Here is a 20058-nt window from a genome sequence, read left to right on the forward strand (position 1 = left end):
TGAGTGCTCCGTGTTTTGTTCTTTACAGACTTTAAAAAAGAATAAGAGTTATTTGTGTCATATTTTCTTCTGTTGTTAGCATAAAGTGAGTCTCAAGCCTACTGCTGCATTCACATTGACTCAGGTAAATGTAGAAATTGTTAGTGATGCAAAGCATTTAGTCAGAATAGCTAGTAGTGAATAGTGTTTATTTTTGCTAAACAAATCTGTTCAAGCATTACTTCAGTTTTGGCCTATTTTGTCACTTTTGTATTAAAATGCAAACATGGAAAATATACATAGCACTGTGATTTACATCCATCCATCCATTGTCTTCCGCTTATCCAGAGTCGGGCCGTGGGGGCAACAGCCTGAGTGGAGAGGCCCAGATTTCCCTCTCCCTAGCCGCTCGGGCCAGCTCTTCCGGGGGAACTGGGCGAGATACATAGATTGATACTGCTCAAAAAATTTAAGGGAACACTTAAACACAAGGTAACTCCAAGTCAATCACACTTCTGTGAAATCAAACTGTCCACTTAGGAAGCAACACTGTTTGACAGTCAGTCTCACACGCTGTTGTACAAATGGAATAAACAACAGGTGGAAACCAGAGACAATTAGCAAGGCATCCCCAATAAAAGAGTGATGTTATGACCTCAGGTGTTAGAAGATTGAATAGATTAAGGTCTAATAAGAACCAGGCTTAAAATAGGTTGATGATTAAAAAAAAAGTTTATTTTTATTAACTCAAAGAAGAAAGAAGTGTCACTGAAACCACAAGGAGGGAAAGTCTGCCTTCCAAGCTCCAAAGGGCCTAGAGAATTGAGCGCACCAGCTGATAAAACTATTAGAAGGACTGAAAAACACAGAGGACTAAATGTCTTCGGAAGAACCGGACATGATTGTTAAAACTACTAATAAAAATAATTTATACGAGCGGTCGGTTGTGAAGAAAACTAAAATAAACAGGGTTTTACACCTGTTGCGAACTCATTTCCTATTAGGAGAGCAAAGAAACTAGTTGGGAGGAAAACAAACAACTGCAGCGAGAATTAATTTAAGCAGTGAATAATTTATCTAAGGAGGTTCAAACGAACGGCTATCCCGTTCTACGTTCTTTAACCCAAAGATCACAAATCAGCAACAAAAGAATGACCTTCCCGTCTCGCATTTCTTAAGTTAAAATAGCCCAAAACAGCCGGCAACACACAAGGATGGCTTCTCCGTCTCAAAACACCTAAAAGAAATAACCTAAAAGCCGGCAACACACTCGCTTCTCAAATGCTCACATTTTTCAATTCTACAACTGGATCCAAGGATCACGAGGAAGACCACTTCCTCTCTGAGTCTCTGTCTGGGTTTGCGGTCTGGCTTTTGGGCATCTGGGTTAGGCCTCTCTCTCTCTGGCGTCTCTGTCAGGCCTCTCCCACACCTTCCCTCCTTCAGCTGCACTCATTTTAACCGCAGTGAGGTAATCAAGGAGAGGAGCTGCAAGTGGAGCTGGCTGAAAGAACGCTCCCGCCCAACCTGGACGCTGTCCTTAGTGCTGATCTCATGGCCGGAGGAACGTTGCGGTCGGTAGTGCTGAGGCAGAACTCAGTGTGCGTAACAGTGGATGTGCAGGTGGTGACCACAGATCACTTCTCAGTTTCTATGCTTTTTACCAAATGTTTTGGTCACTTTTAAATGCTGGTGGTGCTTTAACTCTAGTGGTACCATGAGACAGAATTTGCAACCCACACAAGTGACTCAGAATGGCACATCAATTCAATTTGGTTCATTTATATAGCTCCAAATCACGACAAGAGTCATCTCAAGACACGTAAAGAGGGTTTGCACACCATCAGAAAATGTAACTCCACCCCTAATCAAGATTTGAAAAATGCTATGAAAGTGGGCGTTGCCAGGAGGCACGGAGTAGCATGGCCAAGTGTTGGGAATTTCCATTGTGGGAGGGAGGGGGAGTGGGAGGAGATTGTACCGATGACGTGAAATTCTTCCAGCCCCAGTCAATCAGAAATGTAAAATGCAGTAGCCACAGTTCAACCCACAAGGGGCAGCACTAAGACGTTTTTAGACCTAGAGTCTAGATTTAATCTAGTTTACACGAACTTGTAAAAAATGCACAGAAACCGAAAGATTGCATTTGTAAAGACCCAGTTATACAGTTTATAAGCAAAAAAAAGTTATTTTGAGGTTAAATTACTCTTTAAAAAAATAAACATTCCAATACGGTTCAGTTCATTAAGACACTGACACACGCACACCCCCACAAACCCACAGGAAGCCTGACTACCATCACGTACCAAGATGAGATCCTATGGCCCCTTGTGAGACCCTATGCTAGTGCAGTTAGCCCTGGGTTCCTCGTAATGGAAGACAGTGCTAGACCTCCTGTGGCTGGAGTGTGTCAGCGGTTCCTGCAAGACAAAAGCATTGACGCTGTGGACTGGCCCGACATTTCCACAGACCTGAATCCAATTGAACACATCTGGGACATTGTGTCTCGTTCCATCCACCAACACCACGTTACACCAGTACAGGATTTGGCGGATGCTTTAGTCTAGGGGCCTCTTTCATCAAATATTCATACAAATATTCCTATATTCCTTCCTATGAACGAAATTTAGGAGATTCATACGAACTGTCAAAAGTCTGATTTATGAAACATGCCACTTGAACGCATGTTTCTCAGCAACCGTCTGATGAAAAATCCCACCTGTGCGTACCCAGGTGCTCGTGCCTGTTCTGAGTCATTTACATGTAGAAACAACCTCAATTAACCATATTTGGTCATGCTACGTGAGGAAATTCCCTGGGATTTCCCCAAAAGGAAGAAAAAAATCTTTGTTGACAGCGAGATTGAGACACTGGCTCTCGAAGAACCAAACAAGTTGCAGGAGTAATTAACGCGGTCAGGACAGAAAAGTTCCTGTCAGAAAAAAATAACAAACTGAATATGATAAATCGTGGAGTAGCAGGTTGTCATTTACATTTTACATTAAAGGAGTCATTCTGTCTGGAGTTAGTTTTATTTGAAAATGTGGTCTGAGTGCAGCCTCTTTTTGAGTCTGGTTGCTTTGACAACACGCGTATTATCGAGGTGCAGAGGAGGTTCAGGAGCGTCCTCGTAGTATAAATATAAAATGGACTGGAATCGTATTTGTGCGGTTCGTCTGTCGCTCCACAAAGAGTCCCAAATCACAGCAAAGCTCCAAAAGGATGTCCTTCAGGAATCACATCAGTGCGCTCATGGAGGACGCGTTACCTCCAGGCGATCACGCTCTGCCAAATCCTCCAATAATTATAGTAATAACACTAATAATAATAATAATAATAAACAATTGTTTACATAGGCATCTAAAGCTAAATCATGAGGGACTTTACAAGGGCAAAAAATTTATTAAATAAAAAACTAATAAATAAAAACATTAAAAATGATTGAAAGCATAATAAAATGGGAAGAGTAAAAAACGTGATAACAAAATAACACGACATCAACCATAAATTCAGATTCCCGTCGGTCACGGGTGTTTTAGCACAAATAATGTGACACAATTGTTTTTCCACCAAAATAATAATTTACTGGATAAAGATAATTTGTGAATGAGGAACATGCAAGGACGACTGAGACCTTCGGTGTTTTGGTTCCCTGTTCCACCACCAGATGCTGTTAGTACGCATGGTCTAAGGTTTTCTTTTATGATTAATACCACACAATGCGTAAATTTGTTCCTATGCACAAAATACGCGCTGATCTGTGCGCAAGTACGTTAATGAATGAGCCCCCTGGTCTGGGAGGAGATCCTTCAGGACGCCGTCTGCCACCTCATCAGGAGCAAACCCAGGCATTGTGGGGAGGTCAAACAGGCACATAGAGAGCACACACATTACTGAGCCTCATTTTGACTTGTTTTAAGATCATTACGTCAAAGTTGGATCAGCCTGTAGTGTTTTTCCACTTTCATTTTGAGACTGACTCCAAATTCAGTGAAGGCAGTAATAACTGTTGACACCTAGCAATTGGAGTTTGAATTACACAACACAAAAGAATTATGGTACATTTTTGTACGATGGTGATTTTAAATAAGGATTCAGTATGATGACAAGAAAAATATGTTATTGTATCAATATATTCCTACATCCCTAAATAGGACCCTGATGTTTTATTCTCATATTAGACAGATGGTTTATGTCACAGAAACTGCATCGCTAGATGATGAGATGTGCAGAAAACAGCCCTGTCACGAAACCAAAAGGCTTTTCTGAAGCAGTTTTTAAATGTTTCTAGAATTTAGTTGAAAATGTAAGAGTATTAACTCTGATCTATTCTTACGTGGAGAATTAGTGGCTCAAAATGTCATTTGGTTTTAGACTAGCTTATAAAACCAGCTCCCCTCGACCCTACCGAGTAATAAACTGCTTAGATCATACGTGAGTGAACAGAGCTTTTCAGTGGAAGTTACGTCCACCTCAGTTTCTCCACAGATCCCCCGTTCTCCTGTCAGCTGGAGGTACGGTTCCGATCAGGACCATGAAAAAGTGCAGCAGGAGCCATGGCAATAGTAAATGACAGCCATATTTGTTCTGTCTGATCAGCGGCTTTGCAGAAAATGATATCTACTTATTTAGTGCCTTTTTTCTTTTTTGCTGTACAGTTTTGATGAAGCACTCTCACACCTTGTATTTTAACAAAGGGAATCAGCTGTCGTACACGGCACGGCCCTGACCACGCCGCTTCTCTGAGAGGCTCTGGAACCAGCTGTGTCGAGAGAGAAAGTGAACTTGGGATGTTTGCGAAGTGAAGTTCAGTCAAATTAATCATTCTGTCAGACAATGAGAGCAGAGCACCCCAGGGCTATAAGGAAGACAGGGCCTTTCAGCAAGAAGAAGAATACGCTGCACTACAGTATATGTTTTGGGCTTGTTATTCATTTTCACTAAAGTAGCGGGGACGGGGGTGGGGGTTATGTAGCGGTGTGCTTTCACTGTCTCGATGCCGGCAAATATATCCATCGTTCTGGGGGGTCATTTCCCCTAAGAGGGGATAAATGTATGTAGCTGAAGGTGAGGACAGCGCAGGAACATCACATTCAGACTCTAATTCATCAAGTTCATAGCTGGTGTCGGGCCTCTGCCAAATGTTGCATTTTCACAGCATCCTTGTAAAGAAACTGTTACCGGCCGTGCGAGTGTCTTCAACGCTTTAAATCTAATTTGAGTCTGGATGTGTGACCTCTACACAGAGGAAAACACCTGGGTTTCCTACTCAGTCTTTTTTTTTAACAGAATGAGTTCTCCTTCTTTTAATTCAAACCAGGACCAAGTCCACAAAATAATTACCACCACCTTCCATAGTTCATAATTTTCACTTTGATTAGGAGCTTGGCCAACTCTGCCAATGCAATGATTGCAATGTAATTTATAAGACCGCAACATGGCACAGATTTGTATTATAGTTTTTGTCCATGAAACAAAAGCACCAACATTAATGAATGGCTATAATTTTATGCTATAAATCAGACCGAAGCGGAGACTAAACTTTGGTTTTATTTATCATTAGTTGTATAAAAGTATATAGAGCAGGAGGAGGAAACGATACAGTGCATCTCCTGGCAAAAGCTTGTTTTTTTTTACAGTTATTTTACTATCTTAAGGAAAATAGCAAATAATCCTCAGAAGTGTGGTAATCCCCACCAGTCTCAATTCCAACACACACATCACAACTTTATTTTTGTTTGTTGGATACATCTTCCTTTCTGTAACGCATGAGAAAAGCGCCACCCGGTGCGGCAGGCGTGTTTTTCTTTATTCATCATCTCCCGTTTCCCCCTCACCTGTTCATGAGGTAGACATGCTTTTGCTGCTTCGTCCTCTTTGTTGTGTCTCATGCTTCAATTTATCTCGCTGAAGCAAACCTGGTTAAATCCTTCACACACACACACCACACACACACACACACACACACGTGCACACACACACACACACACACACACACACACACACACACACACGCACACGCACACACGCACACACGCACACACGCACACACACACACACACACACACACACACACACACACACACACACACACAGTTCTTATCTTTCCCACACACTTTGGTCTCTTTTTCCCATCCCCTCTTCCGTGTCTGTGGTTACAGGATACCCGTCTCTGCCACCAGCGTGATTCAGACACCTTCTGGATGCGAATGTGAACACGGTGGGGGCAGTCACAGTGATATATGGCCATAATCCCACTGCTGCAGCATGACACATTTGTCAGTTGCCATGGGAGACTACATAATTTACACTCTGCAACTCTGCCCATGGTTTGATAAAAGTAACATTAAGGGCTTGTTCCTGCACTATTGTGCAAAGATAAGTGTGTCCTGCCACAGACAGAAAATCTATTTATTAAAATAAAAGTAAATAATAATAAAAAAAATCTACATTTTTTGCATCTCTCATTAAATATAGACTGACTAAGCCTTTAACTACTAAAACCATCCTTCTGTTTCGAGTGATTAATGTTCCCTCTTTCTCCTCTTTGAGCCAAAGCCCACATCCGCTACTCGCTGATTTTACACTGAAAGGTCGCTGGTCAAAGCAGCGCAAAGCATGCTTAACGTTCGAGAGACTGAGCTGTGCATCAAAATGAAAACATTTTTACACGAGTGACTACTTCAGGCAGACGATATGGGCTCTATTGATTTCTGCTCGAGAAAAAAAGCTAAATGAGACTAAATCAATATGAAAAATATACTGGACTGTGAAAAGAACGCTGTGCAAAAACACAATGGAAGTTGCTGTTTTGCATCATAAACTGGGTGTGCTCCGTTCCTTAAAGTGTTCAGGATTTTGCGGAGTTCCATCATTAATAATTTATGTTCAAGTCTAAACAACGAACAAATCATTAGAAGTGATGACAAAAATATGAACATGATTTGTTTATTCAGTACAACAGAAACTGTCTCTCGCCACACTGCACAGCTTATGAATGTTATTATATTTTATCCTGGGTGCTGGAGGGTTGTTCCATTTCTTTGTTTTAGCTTCTTTGTCAGCTGCAACAGTTTTGAGCAGCAACTTTTTAGCCACTAAATGCTAACCTGTTGTCACCAAATCATTTATTGGAGCAAATGGATGTTGTACTTAAAAGGATATGCAACTTTTTCATATTTTTTAATACTTTTCTGGAGCCTGTAAGTGCCAAAATGACCCTTTACAGCAGGTGTATTCAGTTCTGGGCCTGGAGGGCCCGTATCCAGCATATTTTAGTTTTAACTCAATGCACCTGATTTCAATCAGCAGGTGATTAACAGGCTTTTGCAGAGCCTGGTGAGCTGATGATTCAACCACTGAATCAAGTGTGTTGGAGCAAAGAAACCACTAAAATGTGTTGGCTTGGGACTGTGTGAGCTAGGCTAACTTATTTAGGTATTTTTTATGTTTTGTTCTAATCGTATTTTTTAAACAATAATTTTGTTTTATCTATTTATTCTATGTTTTTTCCCATTTTGATCAGCTGCTTGCTGTCTTGCAAGACTTTTCTATCCGCGTGTTGTACAGATGGCGGACCCTCTTGAAAATGAGATGGTACATCTCAAGAGGCTTCATCCTCCAAAACATAAGTAAATAAAATCAATAAAATAAAATAGACTTAGAAAAAAAATTGCTGACATACATGGCTGACGCTGAAATCTGCTTGCAGCACGTTTCCTGAATGTTTTAGATCATGAACACAGCTGATTTGTTTAATCGACACTAACGAAGGCTGAGGAGTCACTTCAGCTGTTAGACTAAGGGGTTAAAAAGACAACCGCACAGCGAGGAGATATGGTTTGTCTTCGGTTCTTCAAACAGACACTATGGGGTGCTCACAAGCTTTGGATCATGAACTGAACAACTTCTTCAGAATGCTCAGGTGAGGATTTCATGGTAGAGATGCTGCTCCTCTGCATAGAAGGAGGTGTTTTGGGCATCTGTGTTATAACTGTGTTTTGGTTGCCTTCTTCTGGAGATTTTCTGGACATTTCCAACCAGAGAAGAACACGAAGGTTGCAGGTTCAAAACTCGGCTGCGGCTTTTCTGCGTGGAGTTGCGTGTTCTCCCCATGCATGCGTGGGTTTTCTCCGGGTACTCCGGTTTCCCCCACAGATCACAACATGCCCTATAGGTTAAAAAAAATTGTAAGTCGCTTTGGGTAAAAGCGTCTGCTAAGCACATAAACATAAACATAAACAAAAAGCAAGCCAAAGCGGCCTAGTTCTCCTTTTTGGTGATTTTTTTTCTTTAAAAATCTCGAGGTCTTGTTCACGTGAAAGGGAAAGATGGATCGGAAGATCGATAGGCAGATTGGTGCTGTGTCTACAGTACTGCAGGCATTGTACTGGTCTGTTGTGGTGAAAAGAGAGCTGAGCCAGAAGGCAAAGCTCTGGATTTACCGGTCCGCCTATGTTCCTACCCTCACCTATGGTCACGAGCTTTGGGTATTCACTGAAAGAATGAGATCACGGATACAAACAGCCGAAATAAGTTTTCTCCGCAGAGTGGCTGGGAAGTCCCTCAAAGATAGGTGAGAAGCTCGGTCATCTGGGAGGAGCTCGGAGTAGACCCGCTGCTCCTCCATATCGAGAGGAGCCAGTTGAGGTGGCTCGGCCATCTGGTCAGGATGCCTCCTGGACGCCTCCCTGGTGAGGTTTTCTGGGCACGTCCAACCAGGAGGAGACCCAAGGGAAGACCCAGGACACGCTGGAGGGACTATGTTTCTCAGCTGGCCTTGGAATTTCCCCAGAAGAGCTGGCCCATGTGGCTGAGGGGAGGGAAGTCTGGGCCTCTTTTATTAGGCTACTGCCCTTGTGACCCGATTCCATATAAGCGGATGAAAGTGTGTGGATGGATAATAATGTAGCATAAGAGAATGACTAATAATGTTGAAACGTCACGTTTATGTTTCTGTAAATCACTGTCATAAAAACACAGAAAATCTAGGAATAATTTTAAGCTGTGATATTTGGAATGGCAGTGTTGTGTTACCAGAGCCAGATTACTGCTTTAAAGATTACTAATAAAGTTAAGAAGGTGCCAGTTACTTTGTGAGAGAGCTATCCAGATTAAATACCAGTAAGTCCAAATCATCCGTTTTTTTTTTTTTTTTTTTTGCTTGTCTCGAGTTCCTGGCCCAGAGAGGATGTATGAACTCCAGCAAGTTCTGTCTCTGCTCTGAGGTTCTTCTCTGGTTGGAACATGTCCAGAAAATCTCCAGAAGAAGGCAACCAAAACACAGTTATAACACAGATGCCCAAAACACCTCCTTCTATGCAGAGGAGCAGCATCTCTACCATGAAATCCTCACCCGAGCACTCTGAAGAAGTTGTTCAGTTCATGATCCAAAGCTTGTGAGCACATGTGAGAGTTGGAACTTGCATGGACAAGTTAATAAGCAGTTTCTGTTTTCTTCTCTTGTCTGTGCCACAATGGCCAAGAGCAGCATTCTCATTACTGAAGATGGATCCCCAGCCCATCAGTCCATCTAACTCCAGTTTCTCCCTCCATCATACCATTGCTCTCAAACAAGACACTGAGTTACGTACACTTGGAAGTTGGGACAGTCACAAACTGTCCAAAAACTGTAGATTAAATATATTATTGTTCAACACCCTTTTTAAAGGGGGCTGTATCAGGCTTCTTTTATACCTTTCAGAGCAACAAAAGGCACAACATATGATCAGATATTACTGTTTGCACTATTGGGATGACATTGTTTCCGAAATGTGTTGTTTTCACGAGCCATTTCTTCAACCCGTAAATAAGATGCTTGGATTAGATGAAACCACGCCTCCAGTCAAGTCGGTTCTGGTGAAAAATGATCTGGAAAGACTCATTCATGTGGTTATCACCTCAAAGCTTGACTATTGTAATAGTCTTTATGTTAGGGTGAGTCGGGTTTGTCTCAATAGACTTCAGTTAGTCCAAAACGCTGTGGCTTGTTTGTTAACAGGCACTCACAGGCATGAGCATGTCACCCCGGTATTGGATTCTCTGCACTGGATTCCAGTTGCTTTTAGAGTTCGTTTTAAAATATTGGTGTTGGCATACAAATCTTTGAATGGACTGGCTCCTTCCTATCTATCAGACATGCTCGTGCTGTATGAGCCAACTACCCAGTTGAGGTCGGCTGACCAGCAGCAGTTGATTTTTCCATGAACAAGGCTGAAGCTGAGAGGGACTTGACTTTGGAACCAGCTTCCAGGCAATATTAGGCCCTGTCCACACATAGCCGGGGATCTGCCAAAACGTAGATATTTTTCTACGTTTTGGCCTGTCATCCACACGAAAACGGAGTTTTTTCACACGAAAACGGATCTTTTTAAAAACTCCGGCCAAAGTGAAGATCTGCATTTTCTCCGTTTTGGGTGTCTGTGTGTGGACAGACAAAACCGGAGTTTTAAGGTCCGCAACGTCACTTTCCGCGACAAAACAATGCTGACATCACGTGTGCGACCTGTGTTTACACTAGCCGACAGCATGGATGCCCTCAGAGCTGCGCTCGCTTTATCAATTGCCCAAGCGCTTTTTGCTTGTTTTTGCAAGCGGAATTACTGCTCCTTGCGGAAGACCACAGATGAAGGACGAGGTTAAGAACGGGGGAAGTAATGCCACCTACAGGTCTGGCATGTCCTTAACAACGTATTTATCCGGGTACGTGTGGACAGAGTTTTTTTTAAAAAACGAGGTGGTGTGGATGCAAGTTTTTGGAGGGTCGGATATTCATTTTTTAAAAACCTGGCTACGTGTGGACTAGGCCTAAGACAGGCATCTTCTCTGGTCATTTTTAAGTTGCACCTCAAGACTCACTATTATTCACTGGCTTTTAACACTGACTGATTATTCTTATCCACTCCTGTTTTGAAGCAGTGTTGTGTTTTTTATTTTATTTTCCAATGTTTTGTATGTTTTAATATATTATTCATGTTTTTACTGTTTTTAATTATGTCTGTATGTTTTTATCTGTGTGAGAAGCACTTTCGTTGACAGTGTTGTGTATAAAGTGCTATAAAAATAAAGGTGGATTGGATTGGATCAGTCATCAGTGTTAATTTTAACAAGAATATTTTGTTTAGTTTTAATAAAATTGTTTTTAGTTTTAGTCACGATTCTTCTGATGAAATCATTTTCACCTTCTGTAAAGGAAATGTTAACTAACTACTAGAAACTGTAAAGAAATATGAATGCAGCAATTAATACACATTAATTATGACCAATAAGATGTGATATCCCATACAAATATGAAATATAAATCTGATTGATCTTTGAATGTTTAATCAGAAGATTCTAGGGTTCTTCGCTTATTCAGGGACCATAAACACACTTCAAAAGAAGCTTCTTTCCCGATTTGGCCGAATCGGGCTCAGCTGGAAACGGAATTAATCGGGAAGTAATTATTGTTTTATTAAACTACTTTGTTATGATTTCTGGCCAAGTTTGGCAAATCAGAATTTGACACGTTTCTGAGTATTTACCAACATCCCTCAGAAAGCCATGCCTTCCTTCAGATACAAGATTCTTAACAATGTGAATAAGAATCTTTAAAACTCCTATGTGAAGTACATTTTAACCTTAATATGTGTCTTATAGTAATGTGTATGAGTGTAAACAATGATTAACTTGGTAAATCAAACACATAGTGATGTGATATAAATGGATTATTGTAAGAACAATATTAATTTCAAATTCATTGATTTAAGCACAGATTTTTCAAACATTTCATTTAAGCATCTTGTTCATTCATCACATATGATTATTTTACTTATAACTATAAAATTGTGGAGTCTTCACTTATTCGAGGTGAAGAATGTTGATGTCTGGCTTTCACAGAGAGTGCAAGAACCTTGGGTGAGAATGTTTGTTTGAATGTTTTGTCTTCATGGAATGTCAACACACGCTGAGCGGAACCTTCTGGATTCAGAAGGCCAAAGAGAAAGTGGATTTATTCTGTAGAATATGAAAGGTCACTGTCAGACCGGTCGGTTGGATACGGGAGTTGAGCTTGTGGAGAGCGTGGTCTCACAGACGCGGAAGTGATAGCGTCGGTGAAACGCCGGCTCTCGGTTTAATCTAGGAATCCCCGAGCGTCCGAGCGTCAATGAAGTGACACGAAAATGCTGGGTTTTCCAGAAGTAAGTAAGAACACTTACTGTGAGCTGAGAGTTCGTACGATGGATCGGTTGCTTGGAAACTCTGATCATAGATCCGAAGAAATGGTGACTGAGTGGTGAGCTGGGGGTTTCGCAACTTCCGTATATAGTTGCGGTTCGTGACGTAGGTGCGACGTGGAGGGAATCCCCGCGAGGGGCATGCTGGGAGTTCTGGTCCATGGTGGAGGCCGGCTAGCTGGGGTGAGGCTGGTTTGGGGACTTGGGTTCTGACAGTCTCTACGTTGGTCAATATATAGGTGAAAATAGACCCTTTTTGATGTTACATGAATAATTCACATTTCACATTTTGGATCAATGAAAGTATAATTGTTTTAATAGCATTAATAGAAAATACCAAAATGCAAAATGACGTTTTGAAATTGTGCCTCTTGACATGCAACATAAGTCATATTATGTTTCCCATATCGACATTTTCATCAACATAAACTTTATTTTTATGAAAGTAGGGTATGACACCACACCAGAACAGTTGGGAGTGTGTGTTATCACTCAGATGAAAACACCGCCAGACCTGCAGCCTCCACTCTGCTCTGCTCCATCACTTACATCTGAATAGCTTTTACATTAACGCTGCCACATCCTGTCTCCATAGGTTGCGGTGAAGGACGGGCTGCTGATCGGGCTCTCCTTTGATGCAACACCAGAGATGTTACATGCCGTCATCTCTTTTTATCTGATATTGTATTTAGGTTTGTTAGATTTTGTGCTTTATTTTTAAGGTAAAGTTAACAAGAATGAAATGCAAGAGCCAACCTTTGATCCAACTCAGAATCTCTGCAATTTCACCCACTACTGAGGAGTAAATAAAACATTAACGTGGCGTTGTGTTTTCAGTATAGATGCACACATGGGGAGACACTACCCTAAACTCTGCGACATTTGATCTCAAGGGAACTGTATCTGTGTTAAACCAGTTTATTTTCCTCATGTTCCTGCAGGTATGGTGAACTACAGCGAGGTTTCTGGATACCCGCTCGTTCAGCACTGGAGTCTTCGCTCTGTCCTGTACCACGTCAAACTCAACCAGTGGGTCCTGTCTCAAGGTGATTTCATCTTCTTTACAGTCGAGACAAACTATGTCAGCACCGTTTCCAAGTGCAGAAGAAAACTTTGCTTCAGCCTCCAGGGAGAAACTAAAAACATCAGATATTATTTATTATCACATTGTAATTAATGGCATGTCAAGGTTAGCGGCTCACCATAACAGCTTGCTTACTTTATTTTTTATTTGTGATGAGCTATGTAATTAATTGGCAGGCTGCCATGTTTTGATCAAACTTGGCAAGAATCATGGCAGATTTAAATATTCATGCACATTTGGGTCATCGGAAAAAAAAAAAAAAAAAGAAGAAGCTGGACATGCTTTCAAAATGAAGCAATACATATGTTGCTTAGGGGAAACACTACCCTTAATAGGAAATTGTTAAAAAGTATAAAAATATTTTTAGCTGTTTTTACAGTTGTAAAATAGTTACTGGAACATGATTGTCTGCGTTTATAGCACGGCCTGACTCATTTTTATCTGCGGTGTCGCAGCTGAAGTGGATTTATTTTTAGACTATCTAGCTTTTTGAAAACCCAATGCAGAAAAAGACCAGTCTGTAAATCATATGAAAGCTCGGGCACACTTGTGATTGTGTAACATATAAAAGGTTTACGTCGGTCTCGTTATATAGGATATATTCTCGTTACAATAGTCACCCTTGAAGCAGCAATATGGAATTTTGCCTCTTAGGAGTTATATTCGATTTTTTAGAAATCTTGATTTATTCTTCTCTGTCTGCATCGGTGTGGAAACACGCAACGCCATTATGTTTCAACGCAACAGCTCTCCGACAGGCTCACAGAGGCTGACGGATACATGCCCAAATTTTTTAATATCTGTAGAAAGTGACCGAGACCGCATGCCTGTGATTGATCAGGACGCCGCTTCCTTTAAAATCATCAACAGCACCACCATTGCCCTGTCAAAAAGTGAAATGATTTTTAGCAGCAGACGCACAACAGATTGAAGATTGCATAGCAGAAAAAGTCTGAAAATAGGAACATTTATTGACCCGTGACTGAAGGAGTACAAAAATACGGAGCAAACGTTTTATTCGTGCACGAAAATGACGGGAAACGTGGGTTTAGAGGTGGCGACCGCATGAAGAGGTAGGGAAACATGAAGGATAAATTCAGCTGTGTTATAAAGTCTTTGGAATATACAAACACATGAATAAATATTCTACTGTGGACCAGATACATGAGTGTAATGGTGGCAGGATACCACAGAACAATGCTACGCCCTCTGTTGCCCTGGCGGGGAATTGCTTTGCAACATTCCGCGGGTGACAGACAAGTCCGAGAGCACAACGTCTCTGTCAATGCGTGAGTATCTCCCTTGCAGAGATGTATAAATCAGTACTGCGATGTAATGTAGGCAGTGACCCTTTTCATTTATTTATTTATTTATTTGCTAATAACCCCCTCGTCCCACAGAGCCCCGTGCAATCATAATGGAGCACAGCTCAGAGTAAGTCAATAGCTTGAGCTACTTGCTTATGTACAGATGTCAATCACAGAGCTAGTGCGAGTGTTTGAGGATGTACTTGGACAGATCCAGAGTTGTTACATGGATAAAAAACATAGCATGAGAATATTAATTCTTAACCACGTGTTTAAGCTCTGTTGGAGGTGTGTGTTCATGAACAACAGGTGTTGCTTTCAACCGTAAACAAGGAAGTAAGTAAAGTGGCCTAAAGTGGCCTAGATGGTGTTGTCAGAGTAAAAAACTATGAATATCTGCTTTAAAGTGTTAGTCACCCCCTACCATAGCCTTATCTTTTTATATTTACTCGTGAGTGGCTGGGCCAGCAGGAGGCATGACCAAGACTCAGTTGCTAATTTATCTTACAGTGGCAGGGCAGCAGACGCCACGCTGTACTTCTTTAGCCAATAGCAATGGCTTATTCAAATTCTATATGACCTGAAGAGGGCGCAATACTGATGATTCTGGGCAGAATATTTTGATTTTAAATAAGGTGCACTAAAAAGCCAAAATGTTGATTACACATTTCCACAGCACTATTAGACACTCATTTATACAGTTAATCAGCAAAAAAAAAAAAAAGATTTGGGAGGTGACTCCCTCTTTAACGTGGGAGCAGTTCTTATCTGCAGTGTTTGCAGGAAATTTTGACACAGGAAGCATGAGGGTCAAGTTCCTGTAATAACAAATATGCATCACTGTGAAAGGTGAAAAACAAACAGGTGCTCGACAAGCACAACCAAACAAAGTGGGTTTAGGAGTCACAACTCACATTATCAGCTGAATAGTATCTGGATAATTGTAAATCTTTGCTTTATTGAGTATTAACTCCAAATAACGTCAGTATCCAACAAAGTAAAAAGATGCACAAGAAAAAAGTGTTCCAGCAAAATGGAAATTAAACCTCGTAAACATATTTTTCTCTCAGGAGTGCTGTTCTGAATAGCAAAGCTTTTCAACATTTCACATAAAGAGGTATCTTTCCTTATGATGCATCAAAACCCGGGGGCTCTATAATGGGGTTCTGCGGTTTAAAAGTGAGGTTATTACCTTACGGGAAAAGGAAATGAAAACACACACTGTCGTTGCCTGGGGGAATGGGTGCTTCAAACCGCTTTATGTGCTGTATAATGGAGCTGTGGAAGTGTCAGAGAGGGATGAGTGATGATTAAAGTGGGATGGGATCTACCATCTCCTGTGTCAAAAACAAATTCACGCTAAAACCGTTTGGTAGACCTGTTGTCATTACTGACATTAAAGCTAATTTCCACAGCACCTACACAACCCATTTATAGCAAATACCCATGTTTATTTTCTAAATTCAATTGTTTTCCCTTGTTGCATTGACACGCACTGGATACAGCTCTATGCACAAACAATATATATATGCATTTATCAGCGGTTGATCTCAGTATACGTTGCTTCTTGTTTTATATTTTTCTCTTTAAAACCTCCTATATGAGTCAAAATAAACCACGTGAGCCTAGCATTGTTAATTTTCCATACACTTAATACTATTTGTTTTTTATTGTTATAACTTTGCTCTCATGTTTTTCTTGTTGCCTGAAAGCTGAGGGCCTACAGGCAGACTCAGGCCCTGTCCACACGTAGCCAGGGATCTGCCAAAACGTAGATATTTTTCTGCGTTTTGGCCTGTCATCCACACGAAAACGGAGTTTTTTCACACGAAAACAGATCTTTTTAAAAACTCCGGCCAAAGTGAAGATCTGCGTTTTCTCCGTTTTGGGTGTCTGCATGTGGACGGACAAAACCGGAGTTTTAAGGTCCGCAACGTCACTTTCCGCGACAAAAAATGCTGACATCACGTGTGCAACCTGTGTTTACACTAGCCGGCATCATGGAAGCCTTCAGAGCTGCGCTCTGTCACTACCCGATCCATCAATTGTCCAAGCGCTTTTTGCTTGTTTGTTTTTGCAAGCGGAATTACTGCTCCTTGCAGAAGACCACAGACGAAGGACGAGGTTAAGAACGGGGGAAGTACTGCCGCCTACAGGTCTGGCATGTCCTTAACAACGTATTTATCCGGGTACGTGTGGACAGAGTTTGTTTTTAAAACGCAGTGGTGTGGATGCGAGTTTTTGGAGGGGCGGATATTCGTTTTTAAAAAACCCCGGCTACGTGTGGACTAGGCCTCAGGCTCTGATGGGAGGCAGGTGGTGACAAAGGATAATTGTTTATTTTACAGAGTGAAAGAGCTGCATTGGCCGGATGCACTATTAAGCACGCATACAATTTAAGACTGAGGCAGGAACAAAAGTTGACATCTAGAAGGAATAAAAGCAGCACAAACTGATTAAATATTAGGAAAAGAAAGTAAAAAGCAGGACTTTAGATACTCTGAATGTAACAGCTAAGAATCCCTTTACACAGGATGATGACCTCACTGTTCCTTGTTAGAAAGTGGATGGGCTTTGCAGGATCTTGGTAAAATTCAAGAGTTGCATATGATGGCGTCTGAAAGGTCAATGATCATTTTGAGCTTTTGTAACGAGGGGAAGCTACATTGCACTCATGCTCATACTACAACCCTGTTATGTGATAGATTTGTGTTAGCATAGCACCTCAGGAAGATGACTGGCTTTTTGATGTGTTCATGGATGTACATGAAACACTGATCAAACTAATTTTACAGTTAAATCAAGTAAAATGTGACTGAATATATTGGTTAAAGTGATAGTGTGTACTTTTCTTGGCAACAGGGGGTAGTACCAGTGCTTAATTTTTAAATCAAACGTTCCGGGGGTGGTTCGCTGGAGTTTTTGACAATTACAGTTGCGTCCACATTTTCTAAGTTAACACACATTTCTTTTAAAAATGGTAGTTTCTGCATCTTTACTGTTCCCCTGCTTCAGCCCTCCCCCCTCCCCCTGCGCAGCGGCCGCAAACTCACGGATGCGCCTGCCGCCTCTCAGAGTTTCTGCTGATCTAAACATTGAAAGAATAATTTCATTTTCTGTTCCTCACTTCTGATTACCTTCAATTGTGTCTGTTTGTTGCAACCAGGTACAAAAACAAACTTGTTTTTTATTTGACTATTTTTCTGTCCTGTCTGTTTATTATCTTCCTGCATCTCCTCTCAATACTAAAGAAAAACTGCTACCTGGGTTCATATTTTTTATCTTATGAATTAACTTTGAACTGCAGTTCAAAAAGATCTGCCGACCGCGCCGCGCGCAGACCGCACCAGTGAGGGGGAAGTCACCGGAGGACAAAACGGGTGATACGCTCCGCAGCAGCAAAACGCATCAGGCACAAATAAAAGACAGAAATCATAACAGGATATGAGCTGAAATAAATGGTTGCGTGTTAAATTTGTTTTTGAGGTGGCGACACTTTGAGAATGTGACTGCGGCCGTGCTCTACTGCATTGGCGACCAGCTCTTATCTGCCCCCTGGGAGCCCCGTCATGCATAGCATCATTTCAATATGGGGGTGTCCAAGGCATAGTTTATATGCTGGCAGTGGGCACTGCGGCGGCACTATAGGGCGACTCGTTGCATTCTCCTTCAACCCAAAGTTCTCACATCACGCATTTGAGCTAAAAAGCTAACGTTAACTTGCCTTGCATTGACTGTAGAGTTGTGAGTGATGGTCACACAAATGTGTCATGAGAGTCGAAGTGTTGCTGCCTTTTACAGACACTTTTTTCCCTGCACGTGCCGCAAACCGAATCACTGTCTTCTATCAACTGTCTCTCGGCATTCTTCAAATATCCAAATTATGCCCTTACTTCTGAATTTGTCTTCTTCGAGGGCTGATAGATCCCCTGAGTGCTGCCGTCTCCTCCTTTGGCCATTATTTCAGCTTTAGCTTCAAGAAAGTTTTGGTTGTAAACTATGAAATGGGCATGTGCCGCAACTTCAGCAGACGAGACGGTGGCTGGGAAGGGTCACCGCGCCTACACCGCGGCCACGAAAATCCAATGAGATAATATATTTTTTAAAAACAAGACGGTTATTATTACTGTAAACATTTTTACCGGGGTTTACCACTACACCTGTTACCGTCACATCCCTAATGGTGCTCAATAAATAAACTGAATTGAATCAATATATGAGATGCAACTCTGCTGCAGATTTGACATTTATTTAATCTGTGCATTGTAGCATCAATGCTCAAAGTGCTGCATTAAAAGTGTGTTTGTTCCACAGTGAGTTTATTTCGGTCCTGAAGACATTTCATAAGATGAACGTTTATATCAGTACGAGCCAGCTAGGATTCAGTCTCTTCTCATATTCTTTCATCCACTGTCAAGGATGGGAAACAAAATCTTTACAGTTTATTAATAATTTAATGGAGACAATAAAACTGAAGAAAAACTAACTTCGCAGTAGCCTTAATTTGGTTGTTTTAGACTAATTAAAAATGTTATTATACTTAGACTATTTCATAAAAATGTGTTAAGGTTTCAATCCAAGGGAAGCTACACGTTACTGTGTTTTTATTTTCTAAGAAAACTGATAGTTCACGAGCTAGTGCTTCTACATTTGTTCATCCCTTATCTTGAAACCCAAGCTGCCCTGAGCAGAAAGATAGATATGTTATCGATCCAGGAAAGGGAAATTGTTTGGCTTAGAGATGAGGTATCCAGCATCAGTTACCGTGGCGATATAACCCTGTAAACCCAAACACGGAGTTCAAGTCAAAACGCTGAGTCACTAATCCTCCTGTGTGGTGCACACCTTCAAAGTGTTCTGGAGCAGAAGGGAAAAACTCACTGAAAAAGGAAAAAATAAATAAACAAAAGAGGCAATGGTACAAACCATGAAAACAAAAGCTAAGAAGCATAAAATACCGAATGAAGATAACACAAAACCATAAAATACACAATCTTCGAAAAGACAAAGACAAGATGCTGTAAAACCTAAAAGCGTAATAAAAGCCATAGATCATGACAGTGTTGTATTTTCTAGTTTTAATCCACAAATGTGGTGCTGGTTGAGCAGACAGCCTTGTGCATGAAGGTTCCAACCCCTCAGCTTGTTTCTTGTCCTCCCCATTTCTCTTCCCTCTCATCCTCCACTTGTAAGCAAAGGCCACTAGAGTCCAAAGAAAAAACATCTTGAAAATGTTTTTCAGGTAGAAACACCAGCCAGTGTAATCTTTCATGTTTATATGCACACTTATGTTAGATATTACTTTACTTTTTCTGGGTATTTGCTTTGTTCTCATCTTTTTCTTTTGTCCAGTAATATAAACGAAAAAGTTTGCAAAAAATAACATCTAGTATACTTTACATAAAAATCTGCACTTCGGGCTCCACTGGTTTTACTGGTTATATTTTCTGGGGTGTTTTAAACGTTGAAATAT

At 41.1% G+C, this 20058-nt stretch overlaps 1 protein-coding gene across 7 annotated transcripts in view; it reads left to right on the forward strand.

Moving 5' to 3' along the window:
• Positions 1–20058, forward strand: part of astn1 (astrotactin 1) — a 556409-nt gene that overhangs the window by 336181 nt on the left and 200170 nt on the right. For all 7 annotated transcript variants that reach the window (XM_054746696.2, XM_054746699.2, XM_054746711.2 and 4 more), the window contains one exon: positions 13136–13240. In XM_054746696.2, coding sequence (XP_054602671.1) covers positions 13136–13240 — 105 coding nt within the window. The remainder of the gene's footprint in view (positions 1–13135; positions 13241–20058) is intronic.

The sequence above is a fragment of the Nothobranchius furzeri genome, chromosome 11 (genome assembly GCF_043380555.1).
Source record: "Nothobranchius furzeri strain GRZ-AD chromosome 11, NfurGRZ-RIMD1, whole genome shotgun sequence".
NCBI lineage: Eukaryota > Metazoa > Chordata > Actinopteri > Cyprinodontiformes > Nothobranchiidae > Nothobranchius > Nothobranchius furzeri.